At 51.5% G+C, this 24,085-nt stretch overlaps 1 protein-coding gene across 26 annotated transcripts in view; it reads left to right on the top strand.

The window, feature by feature from the left end:
• The window catches only part of BCOR (BCL6 corepressor), a 127,552-nt gene that overhangs the window by 86,547 nt on the left and 16,920 nt on the right, over positions 1 to 24,085 (top strand). For 18 of the 26 annotated variants that reach the window (XM_024240830.3, XM_063721376.1, XM_024240833.3 and 15 more), the window contains exons 2-6: positions 12,883 to 13,008; positions 14,353 to 14,431; positions 15,694 to 18,525; positions 19,184 to 19,237; positions 19,715 to 19,901. In XM_024240830.3, the coding sequence (XP_024096598.2) occupies positions 12,923 to 13,008; positions 14,353 to 14,431; positions 15,694 to 18,525; positions 19,184 to 19,237; positions 19,715 to 19,901 (3,238 nt within the window). In that variant the 5' untranslated portion in view covers positions 12,883 to 12,922. The remainder of the gene's footprint in view (positions 1 to 12,882; positions 13,009 to 14,352; positions 14,432 to 15,693; positions 18,526 to 19,183; positions 19,238 to 19,714; positions 19,902 to 24,085) is intronic. The other 8 variants (XM_063721380.1, XM_063721372.1, XM_063721379.1 and 5 more) reach the window with 1 other exon arrangement.

Genomic DNA, 24,085 nt, shown 5'->3' with positions numbered 1-24,085 from the left:
TTTCCGGCGTCCCCCCTCCATTTCTATTGTTCTGCCTGGCCAGGCGCTCGCAGTCGTGCTAGGGACACCAAAAACCTCTTGCATTCGAAGAGTTAAAAAATAAATAAAAGCAGCCCGTCCCCCCCTTCTCGCCTTGCTCTCTCTCCCCTCCCCCCTCCCGGAGCGTTAGACCTTTCGGAGAGAGCGCACCGCGGGCAGGCCAGGACCGTTGGCGCTGTAGGGAGTTCCTCCCCGGACGCTGCGGTCCCAGGCTTGGCTGGACGGCGATCGCTTCGGGAAGCCGCCCTCTCCAGGTGGCCAAAGTAGGCGGGGGTGGGGTGGGGTGGAGCAAGGCATCTGCCCTGGCCGCCGTCTAGCGGTGCCCGGGACTGGGGGCAATAGGTTCCCCGGAGGGGTTAGGAGGGCCCGCCCCGCCCCGCCCCGCCCCGCCCCGCCCCTCCCCGAACTGGGTGGGGGCCGGGGAGGGCTGGAAACCCTGCCCGTTCGCCAAGGCCGGAAAGTTTAAAAAAGAGAAAGAACGCCACTTGCAGAGGGCTGGCCTGCAGCCAGGGGCGGCCGGCCTGCGGGGGCGTGCTCGGCTGGCTAGCCGGGTGAGCGCCCCGGCGCCGCCGTCTCCCCTCCGTCCCTCCCGCCGCCGAGGCCCCTGCACACCCGGTCGCACTGCGGAGCCATTTCGCACATCCGGAGCTTCAGCGTCTGGAGGAGTAACCAGTCCAGGGCCGGGAAGCCCGAGTGTCCGGTACCCCTGCCTGTACCCATCGAGCCGAGCCGGAGGTGGCTTTGGCAGGCTCTGCGGGTATAGGTAGTTCCCGGAGCACCTGAAAGCCTGGGGCAGACCCGGAAATTGGGGATAGGGTGGGGAGGGGATGTTGGGCCCTGAGGTTTACTGCTGGCCGCTTCTGTAAAGAAAGGTTGGGGAAAGGACAAGATAGCCTATCTCCCGGCTTGCGCTTTTGTGGGGGACTCTAGCTGGCCCAATAGAACATCTTGCTGGCGTCTTCCATCTTAATTCCCTCTCCCACACTACTTTGTTCCCTAGGGTTTTTCCTTTAAATCCTAGGAAAGGTGGATGGAGGAGCTCCCTCCAAAGGGCTTTTGCTCTATCTAGATAATTTGATTTATTGCTTTATGTGGCAAAACTGGGGTAGCAAGCCTAGCTCCTAGTACCAGTAGTCAGCACTTTTCCCAGAGACCTGAAAGGAGTCGACCCGCCTACCCCTGACTATTCTGGGGTACTGGAGGAAGGGAAAGGGGAGGCTTGTTGAGAGCATTGGCCTTACACCGGGGTATAACAGTGTATGGAGGTTTGTAAGATGTAGAGGGAAATGGTGAAAGAATTGGAGTGGACCAGGAGATGACTAGATATAGGAGAAACTGGGTTCGAGGCTCACTGTAGACCAAGTAACATAGGTGTTAAACACTCTTTATCTCGTTCATGGGTACATAAGGCCTAAGGAAGCTTTTCAGAGGAGACAGTATGTGAAAATCAGAATTTCAAATGGCACAATTAGACCAATAATTGGCTCCTCTCCGCAACTCCAGGACTGAGTTTGACCGTGGCCCATTTTTTACTAGCTGTGTGACCTTGGGGGCAAGTTATTTATGGCCTTTGAGCCCCAGTAAGTTTTTTCATTTGTAAGACTGGGAATAATTATCCACCTTTAGGATCTAAATAGAATGCCTGGCACATAGTAGGCCCCAAGGATGAATAATTGCTTTGAATGACTTGTCATGTTCCTATAGGTTGCTCCTCCATTCCCTGCTGCCCTTGAGACCCCCTGAGACTTGCTAGGCCTGTGTCCTGGGACCTAAGGATGCAGATTAAATCTCCCCTACGAGGGTATTCTAGGTCCACCTTCCTGGGTTCCTCTTTCCCTTTGTTACCGTAGTTTGCATTCTGCCTTTTAAAGGATTCCATATGAAAAGACTTGCTTCTCCCCCCCACCCCCAAGTGGGATCATTATATGGTTAGGAACTCATTTCAGAACCGGCATCTAGGTACCCTTTGGCAAGACTTCCTGGCATTATTTCAGGGGGGGAACCACGGTGTCTAGAGGGGCAAGACCTGGTTGGAAGAGGTGAGAGGGGGTGGCCTGGTGCAGAGACCAGAGGTGCTGTGGTTTGTTTGATAGGGATTAAGTCCGGATGTTATGAGGGCTCAATGTGGTTTTCGATAAAGTCTGCCAGGGATTGCTTCTTTTATATCGATATGTATTTTTAAAAATTACTAGCATGAGAAGAAAACCAGATCTGTATGGATCCAGGCTGGTAGTAAGCTACTGTGATCAGGTTTCCTACTCGACTCCCAGAGGGGAAGTCAGTGTTTGATTGAAGCTACACTTGGTTCTTGACTCTCAGGGGATGCCTGCTCTGAAACAGGAGCCCTCCCTCCCTTTCTCTCCTCCTCTCCCCCCTCCTCCTCCCTCTTTTTCCCTTCTTCCCCTAAAAGCCTTTGTGCTGAAAGAGCTTCAGTAGGCACGAATCCCTGGTCCCTCTCTAAAGAATGCCTTACAGCCTTTGCTGACATTGTTTTGTGAACAGTGGGTTTTACCAGGCCAGCAGTTTCCCCCCCCGATTTTAGCGCACGATTTTAAAGGTAGTGTATGGACAAGATGCGCCTAACTGCAGTGATTGCCTCAGTGTGTAGCCTGGGCCAGGGCTTGGAATCTAGAGACGCCTTAACCTTTGCCCTAGGGGCCCTCCTGGAGGGGGGGTGAAGGTGGGGAGCTCGAGGAGGACTGATTGTTTTCGAGGATCTGTTTGTTTTCTCCAGCCACCGAGGCTGAAGGTGGAGTTGGGCAAGTCTGAGTGTATGTTCCAGCTTTGGATCTGATTTTAAACTTGGTTTAATTAGAGAAACTCCTAGGCATTTAACAGTTCTGTACAAATGCAAACTTGAAATAGCTCGAGGCCTACGTCATTTAGGAAAGAATAAATGAAGTACAGAAATGTCCAAACTATGTAAATCCTAGCGTTGTCTGCCCTCCCATAAACACATGACAAGTGCCAAGGCATTTCCAGTCAAAACACCCGTGGAACCAGCAGCCTCCATCCTTTGTATTTATTATTTTATTAACAGCATTTTACACAGCATTTAACAAGCACAGCCTGCCTGCTTTGCACCAGGACTCTAAGCAGGCGAAGGGGTGGAAAATGGATGGAGGTGGGGGAGGAGTGGTTGCTAGAGGACATCAACTAGAGAAATCTCATCAGATGGGTAGGGAAAGCAGCACTGGGGGTTTATTTCTACTGGCCACAAGGAAGACAGACATAGTGTTTTGGAGGAAGAAATCCTCTCTCCCATCCCAGGAGGAAAGTTGTACAGCTGTGGTATGTCTGGTCTCAGCTTTGATTCCAGAGGGTAAAACAAGGTATGTTTCATGATACTCTGCCCATCGGTTATTGGTGATTTTCAAAGAATAATTATTTGTCTGCTATCGTTATTCTATATCCTGGTGGAAAGTTTATAACGAAAAGTAATGCCTTTCTTAAGTCATAAAATGAGCCTTGTATGCTTATTTAATTAAAATCTATTTAAGGACCGATTAGGCGTGTAATTTGCACTAATAATGACGATTATGGAAATGTTCAACTTAACCAAAAATCATAAAGGAGACATTTTGATCAGTGGGGTGGCCAGTAAGTATTCAGTGAGTTGGGCAGTTTCCGAAAGACAGGAGGCATTCCGCTGAGGGCTGCAGAAAGCGCAGACCTGTCTGGCCTCTGTGACATGGCATGGAGAGGGGCAGACCTCCCTGTCCCGGCCCTAGCCGGGCCAGACCCCACTTTGCTGAGCATGGAAGCCAACCCTGCGAGTCTCCACAACCTCTATTCTCGTGATGCTTCCTCGAGCTTCCAGGAGTCAACTCTCGGAGAGGGCTGATGAGCCACACGGAAATCTCTGCGAAATGGCGGTGCTCTTTTGCTTTAACAAACAGCGCTGACAAACGCATGCTTCCTTGGCTAGCCTTGGCTGGAGCCTGGAGGGGTAGGGGGAGAAGGGGTCCCTTGTTCCGGAGAAACCTGCCAGCTGCTGGGCTTGGTGCGAAGGCAGCAAAGGCAGACACAATGCTGCTGTTGTTGGTTTGATCTCTAACTGTGGATTGTTAGTCTGGCTTTAACTATGTGGTAAGGGGGGAATGTGAAGGCTGTTTACAGCGAGTGCAAATAATGTGACAGCTGTTGGCGCGCGAGCAGCGCTGCGCCTCCTCAGCACTTACACAAAGCACTCACTATGCAGGCCCGTGGACAGGCTGCAGAGGTGGCGGCCAGTTTCTGGCCAGCGCATCCCCAGATGAGAGAAAGCTCCACGGCACACCCGCCCTCCATCCCCAACACACATCTTTATGACTTCCCAGGATTGGGGTGGGGTGCAGGATGGTTTGTATGTTGTGGTTTAGGGAACTTGTGGTGAGGCAGAGGTGGTGGGAGAAGGCCCACGGGGCCGTGAGTGTCACCGTGTTGGTGGGGTTTGGCCAGGATCCGTCGAACTGGGTCCTTAGCTGTTTGTGACAGAGTTTTTAAGATTTGGGAAAATAACTTTCAGCCCTAAGTAAGCTTGTTGGAAAGAATGTGTTATTAACTGAAAGCTTTCTGGAAATTGCAGAGGCTCTGAAGGCCGTTGTTCCCCTCTGAAATGGCCCTGTTATTCAGACAAGTTAGAGACAGGCGGGTGCTGTGTTCTGTGCACTCGACACTGTTTCCAGCTTGGAAATGCAAGTGTGCAGGTTCAGTACCCTAAGGGGGTGTATTTTGGGGGGAAAGGAGGTCAGATTGGCTTTTGATTACCCACATCCCTTAACCTTTTCTCCCAAGCCTTCCTGTTTTCAAGAGCACATTTGCCTTCAACTGCAGCACGCAAAGGTGCCGTCCTGAAGCCTGCCCACAGCACCACCTACTCTGACTTCATCAACTAGATGCCCACAGCAACAGGCTTTCTTTGAGTTCCTGGTACCCCGCCAGGCCCTGCAGAGAGGCGCCAGGGTGGGAAGGGAGAGCATTGGTGGCGGCAGTTACCCACTAGGCCAGTCCTGGAGGTTCGTGGCTGGCCCAAGCAGGTGGACTTAGGATGGCCAAGAATGTGGACCTGCCTCTGGACCGTCCTGGGGCAAGCTGGGTGTAAAAATTCACTCCTCTCCCCCATGAGTCCCAAGGTTGAAGCCTTCCAAGCTCTGGCACCTGCCTGGTCCTCCCTGGGTTTTGGAAGATCATTTAGGGCTGACTTTGGTCTCTGGGTGTACAGCCTACAGGATATCTGCAAATCTAGTTCATTCTCTCCTGTCCCCCCCCAGCACCTCCCCTCCCTAAGTCTACTCTCTAAGTTTTAACATGGACTTCTACATCTAGTTGGGTTTCCGATGGGGAGCTGGGAGATGCTTCTGGAGTGAGACATGAACTTCGGTGCCAGTTCTATAAATTGGTCTCTTTTTATGACGTGTGCCATTTTCTGTAGGAATGTTGCTTGCAAAACGAGTTTCGCCTTGGAGGAAAGGCGGAAAGATAAACAAGCCTGCAACGCCAAAACACTGGCAGTCTTTCCCTCCTTCCAGCTCTCTTAAAGCAGCCGGGCTGTATTTCCAGGATTAGACTTGTGCATGTGAGGAGGGACTCGCGTTGGCTTTTTTCCCCCAAGCAAATGCAAATTAGAGAAAAATAATTTTCTTTCAACGATATGCAATGTATTAGTCACTTGTTATCGTGCTCCAAGGCAGGCCTCATTTGCGCGTCTGCCAGCTCGCTCACATCTGCTCGGCGCTGTTCGGGGCATTTTAACCTTGGCGGTGTCGTGTCTAGTCCCACGGATCAAGGAGGAGTAATTAAGCCCTGAACAGCTACAAAAATTCATGGGCCCCCATCTATACCGCAGTTGTTCCATGGCTTTGTTTTGGGTGCTCTGAGTTCCATGACTGAGTAGCAGACATGGGATTCCTATTGTTCCTTGTAAAGAAAGTGGGTGCCCCTCTCCTTCTCTGACCCTCATCCCAGCCTTTCTGGGACTCCCAGGCTCTGCACAATCAGTGAGAGACTCGCTTGCAGATCGCAGGACCCCTGCATTTTACACATCTTTTATGCATTAAAAGTTCCTTTGTGCTTCCTGTGTATACTAATGATAGCTGTTGTTATTAGCCTTACGGTATAGCTTGTTCCCTTCGGTGGTGGTGGTGGGGGGGGGGGTGGCGGCGACGGCATTTGTGTTTTACTCCTACAAAGCCCTGGTGGAAACAAAAGTGCATTGACACAGCCTTTGGAGGCATGGTGTGGAACATTTATTCTGGATTTGCCCCCAGGTTGTGTAGACTCCCAAGTGGGGACCCAGTTCTGCAGGGAGTAGATCAAAGGGGGCAAGTGGTTTCTTTTTGCGTGGAGAGAGGAGAGTAAGGAGGGATTCCTGGCTTTTGACTTGGGTTTCTGTTGCCGGGTGGCCTCCTGTGAAGGGACACCTGTTTCTAAATTCGCCCTCTCTTGAATACACACGTGGTTTCCTGACTCCCCCTGTGGCAAAACCATGAAGGAAAGTGAAAAGAACAAAAAGCCGGTGGGGTGGCCTGGACAGATTATCCGGGGAGAAGGGCAAGTGTCCCCCGTTGTTCTGTGAGAGACAGGTTGGGGGCACCAGACCCCGGGCCATGGGCTCTGCCTAGAGGAGGGGAGTGTAGCGGGCAATCCAGGTTCGGCAGTGACCCTCAGGGTCAACCCCTGCAGATTCCACCCCAGACCCCAACGCCCGAGATTCGCACCCCTCCCACATTACAGTAGGCGACACTTGGCTCACATCTTTGTAAGGGGAAGCGTCCAGAGGAGCAGCGCTCTAGTATGATCGGAAGGGAACCCAGAACGATGGCGAGGAGGGGTCTGCCGTGCCCATTCCCCGGGTGGGCTCGGCGGCGTTTCCCGGGAGGTCTCGGATTCTCCCTGCGCCCACCCAAAGTTTCTTTTCGTCAGATTCGTTGATGGGGAGAGAAGGTGCGGCGGGGCCTCGGGAAGGGGCACCATGGAGAGCGTGCCAGGCCGCAGGGTCCGAGGGGTTACCTAGGGTCGGGAACTGGGGAGGTCGGGCCGCCTCCGGGGAGGCTGCTGGAGTTCCTGGAAGGCCTGGCGGGGGCGCGCCGCGAGGGCGTGAGTGTGTGCCGTGGTGCGGCCCCGCGCGCTGGGACCTCCGCCGAGGAGCGGCGAGGAGGAGCGGGCGAGCCCCGAGCAGCACGGTTGTGTGTGGTGGGAGAGAAAATCCCTTTGTTGCCGACCGATCGCGCTCCGGGCTGAAGCGCCTCAGCCCAGGGAGGGGGCGCCCCTCCCCCTTTCTTCTTCGCCGGGGCCAAGTTCACTCCCAGCCCAGGTGGCTCTCCGCTCAGACCCCGACGCCCCGGGAGGAGGCCGGGAAGGTTCTGGGTGCTGGAATGGTCTGGGCCGGCGAGTTTCCCCTTCCCCCTCCCACTTACTAATGCAAAACTTGGAAGTGTGGGCGGGGACGCCCCTGCAGGCTACGGCTACGGCTACGGCTGTGGCTTGGAGTGTGCCAAGAGGCAGCACCTGGGCCGGCTGGATCACTTCCCCCACCCCCAACTCTCTCGGGGGAGGGGGTCGGGAGGGGCTGGGACCGGGCCAGCCACCTCCCTCGACCACACCCCTGGAAGCCTGCGGTTTTGCCTCCCAGGGACCTGGGGGGCAACCTTGGGGTCTCTTAACTCTCCAGCAGACCCGGAGGACCCATCCCACACTGCACATCCGGAAGAGCTTTTTCTTCTCATCTCTCACCCTCACACCCCACCCCTACCCCTCACATCCTAAAATAGGAACTTTTTCACCCCTCCCTTCCTTGACACCCGGAGCACAGCGCTGCTGCTGTGACGCAGTCTGTTTGGAGCAACCCCAGGAAGGGCTGGCGGGTGGTGAGCTTTGGGCTTCTGTAAAATCTACACAATTCTGCTGAAGGTCCCTCCCTGCTCTGATCCCCTCTCTGTTGCTGCCTCAGCCTCCCCCGCAGGATGAGGTGGTACTGCCCCAAAGAAACTGTGCTGTGATTCTGAGGCCTATTACACAGTATGTTTAGTGGAGTTGGATACTATTTAGCGGGGTTAAACGTGGCCAGCACCAGCTATTGCCAGGCAAAACTCAAGTCCATAGTGCAGCTTAATCCTTTGGAAAACACAGTGCCAAATATTTACAGAGGGGACCAAGGTTGGAGAGGTTCAGCCACCTGCCCAGAGACACGCGGTGAGTGAGGGTGGGAGCCGGGAGGCTGTGGTGACCATGTTCTCCACAGAGAACCAGCCATGCAGTAGCGAGACCCCTCCCCTGAAGAGTCCTCTGCCAGAGGATCCCAGCACACTGGCTGGGAATGCCTGCCTGGCCACCTGAGCTGGAAGCCCTTGCGAACCTCTCCAGTTCTTCTGGCCCTTAACTGCTGGATAGCTGCGGGTGGGGGCAAGGGGAACCTAGTGAGAGAGATCCCAAGAAAGGACCCCAAGATGGGCCACCCTCAATGCCTGTGTGGACAGCAGGGAGGCGTGAGCAGAGTTAGTTTGGTGGCCATGCTTTCCATATTTTCAGTGCCACTTGACAAGTGTAATGTGCAGACTTTTAACTGACCGGCGCCTCAAGGGTGGGGGCAGTGGAAAGTGGCCCTAGTGGGGTGGGGGGAAGGAAAGGGGCCAAGGCTTGGGACCTGTGGTCTGCCCTCACATCTTTTCACAGAGGGTGGGTGTGCCACTACTCAGGGATGCCAAGGTTGGAGTGATTGCTTATGATCTTGGTCCCTCTGACCCCCCCCCTTCTGCCAATCAGGCCTTCTCCCCGGTGTCTAGGCCAAGCTCAGGTGCTCTCATCATAACCCTTGGCTGAAGAGCGAATGACTACTCAGAGTCTGTCCAGGGTGACCCAAGCTCTCCTATGCGTTCCATTTCCTTGGTGCTAAGAGCTGGAGACCACGCAGTATGCAGTGTGCATGCCTGCTTCTCGCAAGCCAGGTCTCTCCACTTGGCCCTGGGTGTTCCAGCAGGCAGCTGGAACAGTTCCTAGTCTGTTCTTTAGAGACCCACATCCTCCCCATCTGACCTCTTCTCAGCTGTCTTTCCTCTTCATCCCTATCCAGCACCTTTACCCACTTCTCTCCACTACTAGAAAAAGGGGTTAAACCCCAGATCCAAGGTGCAGCTTCGCAGCTCACAGTGGAACAGGTTGGTGCTTGTAAAGTGCTTTTCATGAGTGATTTCACACATCTTGGCACTTCTGGAAGCATAGCCTGCATTTGGAAGAAGTGGGGGGTGGAGGTGGGCATTGAAAAATAAAAGCAAACGAACTTCATCTATAGCTGCAAAGCACCCTGAGGCACTGTTTGTCATTGAAATCAAGTCATTTGCCCTCTCCACAGTGTTCTGTTGCCAAGGGTCAGCAACATCAGTTTCGAAGCACTTGGCCTTAGAGGTAAAAAAGGCCCCAGCTATTTCAACAGCAGTTTCTAGAAGTTCGATGTCCCTATACTTTGCCTCCCAGTCTCTTTTTGTTTCTTACTCCAATGTCCCCTTCGTTGTACATGCCAGAGAAACCAGGGTGGGGTGTAGGTAATGGTGACCCCTGTTCTTCAGTAGAGGCTTGGTGTGAGCCGTATGGCCTTTGCAAAGGAGATCCCTGCTTTTGTGGGTTTGGACTGCTCTTTGTCACCCAGGAGGAGGGCCTCCTGCGAGCCAGGGCCATTGCTCATTGGCCCTTTCCACTCCTCTCCATCTTTGGCCAGGAACCCGAAGAGTTAAAAGTCTTTAGCTTGTTGCAATGAAATTATGGCTGGCAGTGGCGCCGCTGTTTGTTCAACAGACCTCCACTTTTAAACAGTTCACAAAAAGTTCATGGGGCAGCTAAAGATTATAAGTGTGTGTGTGTGTGTGTGTGTGTGCGCGTGTGCGTGCGTGCGTGCACGTGTGTGCATAAGTCCACAGCAGGACCCAACAATGTGTTCCCCCCTTTTGCTTTTATGTTCAGCCCCATCTTCCACCCCTTCCCTCCCAACACACACACACACACACACACACACACACACACACACGACAGTGAACCGCTTTGCTAGCCTCAACCCTCCATCTGACCCTGTGCATTTGAGAACACTTCGTTCTGATGGCTGGTATCATTTATCTGTGCACCATTAATATGGAAAGCCCCAAAGGAGGAGCCCTGGAGAAGGGGAGATGCTCTGAAAGCACCCAGTAGGCCCAGGTGCCTGTAAACCGCAGTCACCTTTCTGCTAAGTCCAGGTGGCCTTTGCTGAAGAAAGGCCCTTTGAAGGGAAGCAGCTGCTGGCCTTTTCGGGGCTGGGCCTCAGTATAATGATTCTGTTTCCGAAGGTGCTGGGAGGTCCTTTGCATAAGGTGTCTACTTAAGGGAGGAGGGTAAGAGGCAGGTTTTTTGTTTGTTTGTTTGTTTTTTGAGTTTTGCTCTTGTTGCCCAGGCTGGAGTGCAATGGTGCGATCTTGGCTCACCACAACCTCCACCTCCCAGGTTCCGGCGATTCTCCTGCCTCAGCCTCCCGACTAGCTGGGATTGCAGGCACGCACCACCACACCCAGCTAATTTTATATTTTTAGTAGAGATGGGGTTTCTCCTTGTTGGTCAGGCTGGTCTCAAACTCTCGACTTCAGGTGATCCACCCACCTCGGTCTCCCAAAGTGCTGGGATTACAGGCATGAGCCATCGTGCCCGGCCAGAGGCAGCTTTTTTAAAGGGGAGGCCAATTTTTAAGAATGGGGACACCAGAAGATTGAGGTTCATTAGGCACACACTTATTCCCTCATCCTTTTCTTGGGGGTTTGGTTGAGTGACCCTTTGGCTCATGATGTAATTTCTGTATTTCATCATGCCATAGTGAGGGGATGGCATGGTGCAGTCCCGCTGCTGCAGCCCGATGACCGGGACACACTGGCACCGGGGAATGATGCTCCACCTTCTCTATTATCCTACCCAGAATGTCTTCCTTTTGTTAGAAAGGGCAGCAGGGACCGGAGAGGGGACACTGCCACTGCATTGAATGTGCCTTGTGGTCTGCCCAGCACTAGTGGTGGCCTTCCCCACTTGATTTGTGTATTTGCAAGATGGAAGAAAAGCCCACGAACCCTTATAGAACCTTCCCCAACAGCCGAGTCAGTCTTTTGGGGGCGCTGTGGCTAGTCCACTGGAAGAGCCGCTGTCTGGAGACCCTTCCTAGGGAAATAGCTTTCCAGAACCCCATCATGCCTGCTGCCTCTGCAGATTTCTGCCTTTTTCTTGGGCCCTTTACCTCTCTTCCAGCCTCATTGTTGAGCTCTAACTATACGAGGTGTGTCGGTGCTTGTGGATTTTGATTAACAGACGTTGTTCTATGGATGGGGGCCCATGGGGGATGCTGGTGGACAAAAAACCTAGTTAGGACAAAGAAATGAGGAAGTACAGACCGGCTTTGGGATTCCATCCCCCAGGTGTCCCCTTAACTCCCACCCTCAGTCACTCTCACAGAAGAGTCCCTGGACCTGGTGCCTCCAACCCAACCGACCTGGCAGTCTGCTCCGTGTGCTAAAGTGTAAAAGCAAGCATTTGCATATTTTTTCCTGCTAACAAAGGAAATGTGTCGACTTAGGGAACATTTGGGCTTTCGGAAACTGTGTGGGTGGGTGTGTGAGGGAGGAGAAAAAAGTTCCCCTGATGATCTGCACACCAATTATTTCACACCCAGGTTTGGGTCCCGTGGAAAAATGCCATGGCCGGTCTGGACAAGGGACACTGAGATGTGTTTGTGAGCAGGGAATTGCCGAGGGCCATCGGTCCCAGGCATTAAAGGCTCCCCTACTTATTAACCCAGCATTTAACAGCAGGATATGGGCTGAAGCGCAGTCAAAAGAAACGGCTCAACCTCCAAAGAGCAATTAAAATCCTGCACGAGGATAAATCACGCGCCGTGATAATCCTGTTAATAAAATGCAGCTTGTTCTGACCCTTCACTCATGCAGCAAACTAGAATGTGATGTGGGTGGGGGCGGTGGGCAGAGGAGGTAAAGGGGGGTGGGAGGTGGTCTGAGCTCCTTTTGCCTTGGCAACCTCCCGCTCCCGGAACATGGAAAATGGGTGGCTTCTGCCGGCTCCCCATGTGCCAGCGGCTTGGAGCCCATCAGCCAGGGCTGCTAAGACTTCTGTGCTCGCTAATGATTTCTCGTCCCCAGCGAGCAGGCGTCATTGAATTACTCAGCCGCCTCTCTCTGCAGCTACCAGGCAAAACCACCCGGGTTAGCTGCTTAATCTAATCCAGGGCTCTGGTGGGGTGGCTCACCAGCCCACCGACTCTTTTTCACACTCGATCTGTAAGTTGCACACACGATGGCCTTGGAAATTGAGCCCTAGAAATGCAGGTAGTTTGAGATCTGGACCTGCCGCTCACCTCAATGTGGTGCCTTCCACCCTTCTTGCACCCTTTTGGCCCCAGGAAAGATCAGTTGTGTGCCTCCCAGTGATGCAGCATCCCTGAACCTATTGCCAGAGCCTCCCCTTGTTGAATCAAGTCTTCTTCTTTACCTTCTTTAACAAGTGGCAAGAATGAATGACCACTGTACACTTTCAGAGGAAAGGGAGTGGGTGGGTGCTGTGGTGTTCCCTGGATGTGTTCTGTGCCTTGGATGAGGCTGCCTGTTTCGAATTAAACTTCTTCCCCAGCCCCAGCACCTCCTACCAGGGAAGCTGCATGCCCCTCCGCTGTCCCTTCGAATCAGGTGTCTGTCCTTGGCTCCCAGACCACTGTAGACAGCAGGCACAGCCTGCCTTCCCGATCTGCATCCTGTATGAATCACCTAGAAAGAGGCCTTCTCTAGCGCCCTGTTTGGCTCTCCTTTTTACTGAACCTCCTGGGATTTTTTTTTTTCTTCCTTTTAACAGACTAGACGCTTGAAGCAAAGCTGCCATCCCGGAAGACGACATGCTCTCAGCAACCCCCCTGTATGGGAACGTTCACAGCTGGATGAACAGCGAGAGGGTCCGCATGTGTGGGGCGAGCGAAGACAGGTGAATGCGCCCACCTGGGCCGGGCCTGAGGGGAGCATGGGCCACTTTCCCGCGCTCCTGAGTGGAGCCCACGCCCATGCTGAAGCCCCCCTCACCTTCTCACAGCCACCGTGGGCCCAAAAGGGGTGGGAGAGAAAGAGCTTCCCGCCTAGTAGGCCGCTCTTGATTTACAGTTTTAACAGGCAACCTGGCTCAGCGAAGCATTGCCGCCCTTTAAAAGATTAGCCCCTAAAGCGGCCTTTCAGTGCACTTTCGTCCTTAATTTATTATTTCATATTTATGAAGGAGAATTAATCCCAGTCTATATGCTGCTTTAACTCTAAATGTCAGGAGTGTGGGCCCAGGTGGAGCAGCATTCTATGTGCTTTTAAAACAAATAGTTTGCTCAGTAATAAACGGGGAGAGAGCCACCCTTTTCCTTCATTGAAGCCCAGGATCTCTCATTGTCCTCTGCTGCCTGTTCCAAGAGGCCACTGGCGCCTGCTTTTGGTCGTCAGACAGCTCTGTTATGCTTCCTAATCAGTAATTTTGGAGTTGTGGGGTGGAGGCAGCTAAGCAATAGATGATTGAAGCTGCTCTTCGGGGTAATGAGGAAACTTTTCCTCTGCCGCTTGTCAGCGATTTTTATCCTGGGGATTTGGAAGTTGGCACCAAGCACTTTCTTTATCGATGCTCTCTGATAACAAGTCCCAGGGCAGCCGCAGCAGCCTGGCACAGATGTGCAACTTCCTCTTCAGCCTGGAACGGCTGACATTTGTATGATACTAGTGTGTATCCCCCTGTCATTTTGACAAAGGCAGTCAAATATGGCTTTTTTATCACCATGGAAACCAGTTTCGTAGGACATGGTCCCTAACTTTGTTGTGGAAAAAGTTTTGGAAGCCTGCCCTCCTGGGTAACACGGAAGTGGTTGATGACACGACCAGCCTTCCAGCCCCCTTTGGTATTTGGCTGTGTTACCACTTCATGTCTACCCTCCAGGAGAGTTTATAAGGGTTGGCTGGGACAGCTGAGCTCTGATTGGCCTACTTGGCCTCTAGAGAAAAAGATCTCGAGGGAGAAGTGGTTGTGCTTAATTTCTGGCTTACCTACCTTGGGGACATCATATTTGTGATTCATGTCCTCACACATGAAAGCTTTGTGTTTCCTTTGTTTTTCCTGGTCAAGTTGAATCACCATTTGGGGGCAACTTTCAATATGGGCCATTGACAGCTGGTGGGGGCGGAGGATTAAGGACAGTTTTAAAAATTGGGTTAGTAGAAACTGGTCTGTTCTGGGGAGATCTGTGAAAGATGGATTCAGTGAGGAATGCTTTCATGAAGTTTGGTATATCCTTTTAAATAGGAAAATCCTTGTAAATGATGGTGACGCTTCAAAAGCCAGACTGGAACTGAGGGAAGAGAATCCCTTGAACCACAACGTGGTAAGAGATTAATAGCTTCTGTTGATGCCATATCTCCATATCAGTGATCTGTAATCAATCGTATTAATTTGCATGCCTTTAAAGGGTGGGGAATGGGGTAGGGGTGGCAGTTCAGAGCAGGGCTGAGTTGGAGGCCTCTGCGAGAGGACAAGGCCCCCACCCAAGCTCTTCCAGTCTTGCCTTCCTGCCTCGCCACACATGTCCCTGTCCCCTAGTGACTGGTGGGATGTGTACTCTCTTTTCTTCCATAAGCTAGATGCCACATCAGTGCTCCCAGCTGGATAAATTTCCAGCCTCCAAGTAGCCCCTTAGGGTTTACCTTTCCAGTAAAATACAAAACACAGGACTGTCACTTCAGACACAAGGGAGAGGAAGTCAAAAGACACAACCACAGTTTGACCCATGGCCTCTTTATTGATTTAGAAATGAGGCTGCTAAAGTCCTCTGTTCCTGTTGTCCCATCGAAGATTGTTTCTTGTTCTGTTAAGTCATGCCTTCCTGCACCCAGGGGAAATGAAGTGAACACCCACCCCCTAGCCTGACAGGCCCAGGGAGGGTTAGTGTGAATTCTGTACCCCATGAGGGTGATGCTGAGAGTTTTGGAGTTGGTGTCTTAGTTGTAGCAAAGAATTTTTGCTGAGAAGGTAAAAATCTTCAGACTTTTTTATTTTTATTTTTTAATTTTAATTTTTTTAGAGACAGAGTCTCGCTGTGTCGCCCGGCCTAGAGTGCAGTGGCGCAGTCTTGGCTCACTGCAACCTCCACCTCCTGGGTTCAAGCAATTCTCTTGCCTCAGTCTGCCGAGTAGCTGGGACTACAGGCGCACACCGCCACACCTGGCTAATTTTTTTGTATTTTAGTAGAGATGGGGTTTCACCGTGTTGCCCAGGCTGGTCTTGAACTCCTGAGCTCAGGCAATCTGCCAGCCTTGGCCTCCCAAAGTGGTGGGATTACAGGCATGAGCCACTGCGCCTGGCCAAAATCTTCAGACTTAATAGATGACTGAATTAATGTATGGGCCTCCAATCCAAAGGGACCAATGTTTTCCCTGCTTCCAGGATACTAGTTGAGAGGTGAGAAGGTAGGCAGCAAAGGGGTTTGGATAAGGGGGAGGGGAAACAGACCCCCCCCCGGAAGCCTGTCTTTAACCCTTTCTGCTTGAATGTTAAGGCTGATGGCATGTTGAACTAGTTGGCAGTGTCTTTGGGTGCTGCTGCCTTGAAGGAGTGCCCCAGTAACACCCGTGTTGTTCTTCTGCAAAGGTGGATGCGAGCACGGCCCATAGGATCGATGGCCTGGCAGCACTGAGCATGGACCGCACTGGCCTGATCCGGGAAGGGCTCCGGGTCCCCGGAAACATCGTCTATTCTAGCTTGTGTGGACTGGGCTCAGAGAAAGGTCGGGAGGCTGCCACGAGCACTCTAGGTGGCCTTGGGTTTTCTTCGGAAAGAAATCCAGAGATGCAGTTCAAACCGAATACACCCGAGACAGTGGAGGCTTCTGCCGTCTCTGGAAAACCCCCAAATGGCTTCAGTGCTATATACAAAACACCGCCTGGAATACAAAAAAGTGCTGTAGCCACAGCAGAAGCGCTGGGCTTGGACAGGCCTGCCAGCGACAAACAGAGCCCTCTCAACATCAATGGTGCTAGTTATCTGCGGCTGCCTTGGGTCAATCCTTACATGGAGGGTGCCACGCCAGCCATCTACCCTTTCCTTGACTCGCCAAATAAGTATTCACTGAACATGTACAAGGCCTTGCTACCTCAGCAGTCCTACAGCTTGGCCCAGCCGCTGTATTCTCCAGTCTGTACCAATGGGGAGCGCTTTCTCTACCTGCCGCCACCTCACTACGTTGGTCCCCACATCCCATCGTCCTTGGCATCACCCATGAGGCTCTCGACACCTTCGGCCTCCCCAGCCATCCCACCTCTCGTCCATTGCGCAGACAAAAGCCTCCCGTGGAAGATGGGCGTCAGCCCTGGGAATCCTGTTGATTCCCATGCCTATCCTCACATCCAGAACAGTAAGCAGCCCAGGGTTCCCTCTGCCAAGGCGGTCACCAGTGGCCTGCCGGGGGACACAGCTCTCCTGTTGCCCCCCTCGCCTCGGCCGTCACCCCGAGTCCACCTTCCCACCCAGCCTGCTGCAGACACCTACTCGGAGTTCCACAAGCACTATGCCAGGATCTCCACCTCTCCTTCAGTTGCCCTGTCGAAGCCATACATGACAGTTAGCAGCGAGTTCCCCGCGGCCAGGCTCTCCAATGGCAAGTATCCCAAGGCTCCGGAAGGGGGCGAAGGTGCCCAGCCAGTGCCCGGGCATGCCCGGAAGACAGCGGTTCAAGACAGAAAAGACGGCAGCTCACCTCCTCTGTTAGAGAAGCAGACCGTTACCAAAGACGTCACAGATAAGCCACTAGACTTGTCTTCTAAAGTGGTGGATGTAGATGCTTCCAAAGCCGACCACATGAAAAAGATGGCTCCCACGGTCCTGGTTCACAGCAGGGCTGGAAGTGGCTTAGTGCTCTCCGGAAGTGAGATTCCAAAAGAAACACTATCTCCTCCAGGAAATGGTTGTGCTATCTATAGATCTGAAATCATCAGCACTGCTCCCTCATCCTGGGTGGTGCCTGGGCCAAGTCCTAACGAAGAGAACAATGGCAAAAGCATGTCGCTGAAAAACAAGGCATTGGACTGGGCGATACCACAGCAGCGGAGTTCATCATGCCCGCGCATGGGCGGCACCGATGCCGTCATCACTAACGTTTCAGGGTCGGTGTCGAGTGCGGGCCGCCCAGCCTCTGCATCACCCGCCCCCAATGCCAATGCAGATGGCACCAAAACCAGCAGGAGCTCCGTAGAAACCACACCATCCGTTATTCAGCACGTGGGCCAGCCCCCGGCCACTCCTGCCAAGCACACTAGCAGCACCAGCAGCAAGGGCGCCAAAGCCAGCAACCCAGAACCGAGTTTCAAAGCAAACGAGAACGGCCTTCCACCAAGCTCTATATTTCTGTCTCCAAATGAGGCATTCAGGTCCCCACCAATTCCCTACCCCAGGAGTTACCTCCCTTACCCAGCCCCCGAGGGCATTGCTGTAAGTCCCCTCTCCTTACATGGCAAAGGACCTGTCTACCCTCACCCAGTTTTGTTACCCAATGGCAGTCTGTTTCCTGGGCACCTTGCCCCAAAGCCTGGACTGCCCTATGGGCTGCCCACCGGCCGTCCAGAGTTTGTGACCTACCAAGATGCCCTGGGGTTGGGCATGGTGCATCCCATGTTGATACCACACACACCCATAGAGATCACTAAAGAGGAGAAACCAGAGAGGAGATCCCGGTCCCATGAGAGAGCCCGTTACGAGGACCCAACCCTCCGGAATCGGTTTTCTGAGATTTTGGAAACTAGCAGCGCCAAGTTACATCCAGATGTCACCACCGACAAGAACCTAAAGCCGAACCCCAACTGGAATCAAGGGAAAACTGTTGTCAAAAGCGACAAGCTTGTCTACGTAGACCTTCTCCGAGAAGAACCAGATGCTAAAACTGACACAAACATGTCCAAACCCAGCTTTGCAGCAGAGAGTGTTGGCCAGAGCGCTGAGCCCCCCAAGCCCTCAGCTGAGCCGGCCCTGCAGCAGCACCGTGATTTCATCGCCCTGAGAGAGGAGTTGGGGCGCATCAGTGACTTCCATGAAACTTATACTTTCAAACAGCCAGTCTTCAGCGTAAGCAAGGACAGTGTTCTGGCAGGTACCAACAAAGAGAACCTAGGGTTGCCAGTCTCGACTCCATTCCTGGAGCCACCTCTGGGGAGCGATGGCCCTGCTGTAACTTTTGGTAAAACCCAAGAGGATCCCAAACCATTCTGTGTGGGCAGTGCCCCACCAAGTGTGGACGTGACCCCCACCTATACCAAAGATGGAGCTGATGAGGCCGAATCAAATGATGGCAAAGTTCTGAAACCGAAGCCATCTAAGCTGGCAAAGAGAATCGCCAACTCAGCGGGTTACGTGGGTGACCGATTCAAATGTGTCACTACCGAACTGTATGCAGATTCCAGTCAGCTCAGCCGGGAGCAACGGGCATTGCAGGTGAGCCCCCCCCACCTGAATTTCAGTTACTTTACCAGTTGTCAGTTTTTTAATGTGTAAACAGGATTGGGGGAGTATGGTAGGGCAGGGCACCAGGCAGATTTGGTGAATGAAGCTTGTGGTATTTTGAATGTATGCAATGTGGCCAGTAAGAGAACGTGAGTGGTAGCACTGAGGCGTGTCTGGATGCTTTAAGTTATTCTGTAGATTATAAGGGAACTCCACTCAATTGCTGATAACCGATGTTTTAATTATTGTGAAGGGTATCTAAAGACTGCATGACGTTTACCTATCAATTGCTTTGATTTCTCTGCCTGTAAGATAGCAAATATACCTAGAAGTGCTGCTTAGAATGCCTTACTTGATACCTGGTAGAGATGTGTAGCAGCCGCATGTCTGTGGGATTCATGCAAATTTTTCACCAAAAAGAAAGGAAAAAAAAAGAAAAAAGATTGCTTAAAGGGATAGAGTATGTATTTAACTTGCTAGTGAATTATGATAGATGTTGTATAGGAATTTCCTTAAGATATTTTACTTTTAATTAAAAGATGAATAAAGCCAAATTGTTTTGCAATGTTAAGAAAAAAATTGGTTTATGCTTATAAAAATGGATGAAGTTATCTAAATGATCCATTGAGTGCCCATTTTAATTACATAGATGGAAGGATTACAAGAGGACAGTATTTTATGTCTACCCGCTGCTTACTGTGAGGTCAGTTCTTCAAATTTTTATTACTAGAATCTTACATAAACCTTTTGAGTTAAATTTCGTTTCCAAATATACAAAGGGAAGTTTGTGGGCCATGGTCGTCTTTATTCATTGTGTATTTTGTTTCTTTTCTGTTGTGTTTTTGTTTTATTTTCTTTGCGTTGTGTTTTTGTTTTGTTTTATTTACCTTCAAAAGAGAATGTCTGTCTGTATGCAATAGTGTATGTGTGGATATACATACACACCGCATATATATCTATATACACATGACTTTATGAATAAAGAATGTGTGACTACTTATATATAGATACTCTTAAGTTTTATCTGTTAAACTTTAAAATATCTGAGTTACATCTCATAAGCTGTGGTTGGTTTTGGGCACTTTTCTTTGAAAATACTTTCCTTTAAGATAAGGCAAATGAAATAGCTTTTATGGTAAGGTGTTGTTTTTTTTTTTTTCCATCTCCGTTCTCTTTCTAGCGTGCAATGATGCGCTTCTCAGAGTTGGAGATGAAAGAAAGAGAAGGTGGCCACCCAGCAACCAAAGACTCCGAGATGTGCAAATTCAGCCCAGCCGACTGGGAAAGGTTGAAAGGAAATCAGGACAAAAAGCCAAAGTCGGTCGCCCTGGAGGAGACCATTGCAGAACAGAACGAAAGTGAGAGATGTAAGTAAACCTGAGCAGTTTGCTTGTGTTGGCCTCAGGTCCGGTTGGCATCTGCTTGGAGAAATGGGCTGCTTTTGCCATGCATGGAATGAAGGGCCGATTGTCCTTATGAATGGTGGCAACCAGGAATAAGGCATCTGTGAAAGATAGTTTCCTGGGACACATCTTTTTTTCCAAAGAAGCACTGGTTCTAGAGTTAATAATAGTCTAATATAACGCAATGTAGCAGAGGTATGGCAGTAGGAAATTTGGTGCAGGGACAGGTTGTATTTTGTAGCAGTGGAATGACACTTCCCAGCCATCTCCTGCCCCACCCTTGTGGTGACAGGGAATGAAGAGTCCTTATATTCTCCCTCCAAAGGCATAGATGTTGTTGAAGTAGGATGAACATGGTGAAATCACCGTAAAGATAAGCGTTATGGTTTACTGTAGGGGGTGGGGGAGAATTGGCCACAGAATCCCAAGGCAGCCTGGCATGCATGAGGGGGCTCTTCCCACCGGACAGAAGGCAGCTTGCATTTTGGAGGGCAAGTGATGTGAAGAGAAAGCTAGTATCTTCCTCAGTACACTCCCTTTGGTCCTTACAGCAGGTGCCCCACCCCACCAACAGGGTTGACTTTGGGATTTGCTCACGGGTCTTCTAGGGTGCTAAGATGTGTTGGCAGCAAGTGGAGAAGGTCTTCCTCTTTATTTCTTAAATGTGCAAGCTTGAAGCTTTAGGTCTGCTTGCAACATGAGAAACTTCATTGGGCGAAGGGGAATTAGGGTGTCTGGGTGAGCTAACTGGAGGAGTGGGTGCAAAGTCCTCCTGAGACAGGACACTTGGAAGTGTTGGGTATGTTTGAGAGCTCCCCACCATGGGCCGTCGGAGGTTTGACATTCACAACACAGTTCATCGGTGCCTGACAGAGTTTGGGAAGAATATGTGATCAGGGAGAGTGTGCTTCTTGCTACTTGGAGCACACACCCCTCCCTCCACTTCCAGCTCATCCCTGGGAGCAGACTAAGGCCACCTGCCAGGATCCTGGGTAAGCTAAACCAGGACTGATTTGTTGTAAGTCATTGCTGAAGAAAGTAGTTTCTGTTGCTAGTAAGTGGTGGCCTTACTCAAGTGGCAGGGACTCAATGTACCTGAAGTTGCTCACTCTTCCTCAAAGAGTGGCTGCAGGGCAGCAGGAGGTCCAAGCCACTCTTGGGTGAAGTGGCAAAGAAAGCCTTCCTCCTCCCTGATGATTGCTGCCAACTCGCAGCCCCCATTCTGAGTTGCCTCAACACCAGCTCTTGGGAATGTTGTCAGAGGGACCTGGGAGAAGTGGGCAAGGCCGAGTTGATGGGGAAGGTGCTTCTAAAAGAGGGAGTGCCATACATAAGAATCCCTCTTTGTTCTGAGTAGATGGCTGGGGGCCTGGAGGAAGGGACAGGAACTTAACCAGCTTCCAGCCTTCTTGCCCTTGCTCTGGTTTTTGAGTAACATGGCCAGACCCTCCATTCACATCTGAGTAACTTGGTGTGGCCAATGGGGAGCAGGGCCCAAGCCCCACATGATGTAGAAAGGCCTCCCTTTCCCTTTCTGTAAGTTCCTCCAAGCTTCATACCAACAGGCTGTGTTCTTGGAGCACTCAGGACAGGGCCCCGCAAGCCATAAGTCACCATGTAGTGCTCCTCAGGTAATGAGCCATGGCAGGGAGAGCAGAAGAAGGGTTGGGGGAAGGAGAAGGCTCCTTTTTAAATACTAGGGCCAAGGAAGAGCTGGGGCACTATTGGTTTGTGGTTGATCAAGAGGAGGAACCTAGAGGAAACGTTGTCCTTGCTGCTGCCACTGCCATCTCATCCAGGGGACAGCATGCGCTGGATCCGTTTGGCTTCAAATTCACTGAGCCATCTCGGCCTTCACGTCTCTTCATGGGTGTCACTGTGGCCCAGAGCCAAGCTGTGAGCATATGGAAACTGGGGTGGGGATTTGGGGCAGGCAGGGGTCACAAAGAGGGTAGAGGATGCCTCCCCAAAGCCTCTCCCCTCCACTCCTACAGCACCAGTAGCTTCTGAGATGGTAGGTGCCGCTTGTGCGGCCTCAGCTGCCTGCGTGTGGGTGCATCTTGTTGGGAGGGCTTGTTTAAAAAAACTGAATTAACTGGACAACACCGTGGTTAGGATTTTCATTGACTCTTAGTGATAGTATGGGTTACTGAGTTTTTCATTTAGAAATTGAACAAATGAGTTATGAGTGTCCCCAAGCTCCTAAGGAATGATCAGTGGCATTTTGAAGATGGGGTAGGGAACACAGAGGTGTTGGGCCCTTCGTTTTTGTTTTTAGTTTTATTATTTTTATTGATTGATTTACTTTTGTTGATACATATTAGATGTGCATATTAGCCCTTCCTTCTTGAATTTGGGTGTCTGTCTCCCTTGGCAGCTGCTTGGCTTGTGTGGACCTAGGACTCACTCAGTGGCAGTGCCTGAGCGGGAGCTGGGGAAAGCGTTGAGTGAAAGTGAAAGGGTTTCATGGGACTTCTTGGCTCAGGAAACTTCTCTTCCAGGACAGCAGCCCCTATGTACTTTGTAAACTACTTTGAGTTTGGGCAGACAGATGACTACCAATGCCTCTGCTGGAGAGGGTAGAAGTTATAACATGGCTGGCCTCTTGCGGGAGGTGATGTTGCCTGCAGAGGGAGTAGATGTCATGGGCAGTCCTCAAAAATCTCAGTCCTCTGCCATCCTGTTTAGGGCTTACTGGGCATGGTTATAACAGTGGTGAAGTTGCTTTGTTGCCACGGTGACTTGTAAATGTTGCCATGGCAATGCTTCTATGAGGTATTGCAATGGCATAGCCATGGTGCATTATGGGATATATGTGCTGTGCCTTATAAGACCATGATGCAAGGAGAAAGTGGTAGATGGTGTAGGACTCAGCCATGTTCACATCTGCCTAGATCTCATGACCAAAGGCACATGGCATTCCACTCATAGAAGGGCTGTAAGCAGCTGCAATGGAAGAGGACCCTGATGGTTAGGACCTCTATCTATCCCTCCATCTCTGTCTATCCACCCATCTCCTTTGCCCTCAAGAGTAATTTCTGTGGGTACTGGTAAGAATATCTCCATTTGAGGGAGGTCCAAGTGAAGTGTACAGGAAAGTGACCTGGAGTCTCTCCCTCATAGCTGTTTGCCATACCTATCTTCGGCAGTCAAGATGGGTGTTCTTTGGGATTATTACTGGCCCATGGAGGGAAACCCTAGCATAAGGTTTGGGGGCCTTCACTGAGGGGAATTGGGATGTTTGCCTTGAGAGGCTCAGGGGTTGAAGGAAGGACAATAGGCCTCATTTGCGGAAAGATCTTGTTTGCGGAAAGATCCTCTTGAGAGCGGACAAGAAGCATCTACACTGCGTGTGGGCAGGCATAATTGCAGTGAACCCCAGATGCAGCAGTGGAGGGCTCCCGATAATAGTTCTGGACTATTCAGGAGGCAGAAGGGGGCCCTGTCCGGCTGAATGGGGAATGGTGGGGACTTGGAGGAAGCATGTGTGTTTCGCACCCCTTATCCTAGCCTGCTGGCCTCCCCATGAATGGGGAGCAGAAAGTGGTGTGTGCATGGGAGCCCTCCCCCCCCCCCCCCACTGGGCAGCTTTTCCTAGATGGGAAGCCCCAGAGAAGACAGATGGCAGGACCTCCCCATGTCTAATGGGGGTGCTCCCTAGCAGAGAGACTAGGTCCCCAGTCAGTCACTGCCTGTTGATGCCAGTCTGTGAAATAAGTGATTACAAGTCTTCTAGGTGGTTTTCTGTGGACCAAATATAAGGCCAGGTAGGTGAGATATAAACTCATTTCACTATTAAGAAGTTTACAGTGAAGGTCAAAACTCCAATGGAAAACTTTCTCCCTGAGAAAGATGCCTTAGACTTGGTTGAGATTGTTACAAATACAGGTGGCTGTGTGAGACCTGGAGTTCAAATGGAAGCTGTGGAAGTCAAATCCAAAGCACTAGGGTTGAGAGATTCTTAATCTGATGGGGGTTTGATGGGGGGTGTCTCTGGGAAGGGTGCCAAGACAGGGCAGTTCGTTCTGGGTGGGGCCCCACACTGGCTAAGCTGCTGCCTCATTCTGACCCAGGAAGGCATTGTGATGTTACCTAGTCACCTCTGCTTTCAAACCACTTGGCTCAAACCGTCTCTCCTACCTAAAGGG

The sequence above is a fragment of the Pongo abelii genome, chromosome X, assembly GCF_028885655.2.
Source record: "Pongo abelii isolate AG06213 chromosome X, NHGRI_mPonAbe1-v2.0_pri, whole genome shotgun sequence".
Lineage (NCBI taxonomy): Eukaryota > Metazoa > Chordata > Mammalia > Primates > Hominidae > Pongo > Pongo abelii.
Note: the sequence above shows the minus strand (reverse complement) of the source record. Positions and strands in the feature narration are given on the sequence as shown.